The 2,500-nt window shown below is 40.6% G+C and overlaps 1 protein-coding gene across 1 annotated transcript; it reads left to right on the top strand.

The window, feature by feature from the left end:
- The first annotated feature begins 54 nt into the window (after positions 1-54).
- Positions 55-2,473, top strand: LOC106880805 (potassium voltage-gated channel subfamily A member 1). The gene has a single exon (XM_014930928.2). The coding sequence runs from the start codon at positions 306-308 to the stop codon at positions 1,854-1,856; it is 1,551 nt and encodes a 516-aa protein (XP_014786414.1). The 5' UTR covers positions 55-305; the 3' UTR covers positions 1,857-2,473.
- The last annotated feature ends 27 nt before the right edge of the window (positions 2,474-2,500 follow it).

Raw genomic sequence — 2,500 nt, 5'->3', positions numbered from 1 at the left:
AATAGCAGTAATAGTAGTAGTAGTAGTAGTAGTAGTAGTCAGTAGCAGCAACTATTCCGGTAAGCAGGAACAGCAGCAGTTACAGCAGCAGCTGCAGAAGCAGCAGTAATACGGTTGTCGTAGAGAAGCTGAAAGATAACCGCTCCAGCATCAAGTGCTGATGATGACGACGATGATGATGATCATACAAACGGAGACGACGACGGCGACGACGACAACGACGGCGATGATGCTGACGACGTCGATGCTAGTCGCAGCTTGAACAGCAAGCTAGTAGCAGATCGATATAGGCTGCTATATAGCGCATGCCAGCTACTGGGGTAGTGGACAATATGAAAAACCGTTACCAGAAAACGACTTGGTGTTTTAATTGTGAATTGGGCGCACTACTTAATAAGCAACTAACAACTTCATCGCTTGTTTACAACCATTTCAGGAGAACTGCGTGTGCCGTCCTTGTATTCATTGCCAGACAGACCATGGCTGTGGTCTCGGTGTCCAACACATCTAATTATGCGTCTAGGACGCAGGGAAAACGTGACGGGACGGGTCGCTTATGGGAGAAGCATAATTCAAACAGTACACCGTCCTGTAATGTATCATCGTCCAACGTTTCAACTCCACTGGACGTCCGTCTTGTAGACTCTAACTACCTTCTGCAATTAATTAACGAGGAAGATGCAGGCACCCTGGATTTGGACAGTTACCTGGAGATGTACCGATTCCTTCGGGAACGCATTACAATTAATGTTAGTGGACAAGTTTACGAAATCTGGAAAGACACATTGGAACAGCATCCAGATACCCTGCTCGGTAACCCACAAAAAAGAGCAAAATATTTTGACAGGGGCCGGCAGGAATATTTTTTCGATCGTCACAGACCTAGCTTTGATGCTATATTCTTCTATTACCAAAGTGGGGGCAAACTTCGACGCCCCGATTCAATTCCGGACGATATATTCCTCTCGGAGATAGAATTCTTCGAGTTAGAAAAGGACCAAATTGCAAACTACAAAAAATGTGAAGGCTATGTTGAAGAAAAGATCGTTCTACCCGAGAAACCGTGTCAAAGAAAACTGTGGATATTACTAGAATACCCAGAATCCTCCGTAGTAGCCTATGTAATTGGTATTGTATCTGTTTTTCTTACGTTGACATCTATTGTTCTGTTCTGTATAGAGACACTTCCACATTTTTCCAAAAACGACTGTGGAGATACAAAGGAAACATACCCAGATATGTTTTTCTTTACCGAAACTGTTTGCACAATTTGGTTTTCGCTAGAGGTGACCTTACGGTTTTGTGTTTGTCCAAATAAGTTGAAATTCTTCCAAAATTTTAAAAACCTGGTCGATCTTGCTGCCGTTTTACCGTACTACGTCACATTTGTCAATGTGATTAGCAGCAACAGTTGTGAAGCGTCGAAGTCCAGTACGGGCTTAGCTTTCTTAAGGGTTATCCGACTCGTTCGAGTATTCAAGTTAACAAAACACTCAGCTGGCCTTCAGTTGCTTGTGTTAACATTTAAAGCCAGCCTTAAAGGTCTATTTCTTTTTCTTGTGGCGTTATTTTTCTGTATCGTTCTTTTTTCCAGTGCTATCTACTTCGCAGAAACAGAACTTCCTGACTCACAGATCCAGAGTATTCCAGATGGTTTTTGGTGGGCTCTTATCACCATGACGACAGTCGGTTATGGAGACCGCGTACCTGTTGGTTTTTTGGGAAAGGTTATCGGGTCAATGTGCGCTGTAGCAGGCGTGTTAACCCTGGCCATCCCAGTTCCAATTATCACAGAAAATTTTAATAAGTTTTATGCCCATCGCGCTAGAAATGCTGGGATGCCAGAAACTGAATAGTGACTGGAATCTCTTTAGACTTAGAAACGCAGCAAAGTTTTTCTTTTTTTTTTCCCCGCTTACTAGATTAGCGCCTATTAGTTCGAGCCTGTTTACCCTGCTTAGTGTCAAGGTGTACAACCTGCTGTAGAGAAATCCCGATAACGTAGTGTGGATGGGCTCAAATAAGCAGGGTATCATTCATTCGGCTTACAAATGAAATGGTTTTCTAATCCAAATATTCTATCGAACTATCGAATTATCGAACAAGCAATGATAAAAGCAAAAAAATCACTAAATTGAGCAAAAGAATAACAAAATTATCTTAAGGTCTTCACTCGATGTTTAGTAACAATCCTGAACACAAGTGACAACTATATATAAATATATGTATATATATATAGTTAATATGAAGTATATATACACACACAGTGGCCAGTTTGTTAAGGACATCAAGTACTTTACATACTGGCCTCCGTGTGCCGATGTATTTATCTATATACTGCGGACCATTATTTAGAAAACGATTACTATGCGTATAGGCGTGTGTGTGTGCACATATTTATTTATATATACATATCCTACATATCCATATATATGTATGTATATCTATATGTTTATATACGTATATACCTATCTATCTACCTATATATATATATATATAT

The sequence above is a fragment of the Octopus bimaculoides genome, chromosome 15 (assembly GCF_001194135.2).
Source record: "Octopus bimaculoides isolate UCB-OBI-ISO-001 chromosome 15, ASM119413v2, whole genome shotgun sequence".
Classification (NCBI taxonomy): domain Eukaryota; kingdom Metazoa; phylum Mollusca; class Cephalopoda; order Octopoda; family Octopodidae; genus Octopus; species Octopus bimaculoides.
This window is presented reverse-complemented; position numbering and strand designations above follow the sequence as displayed.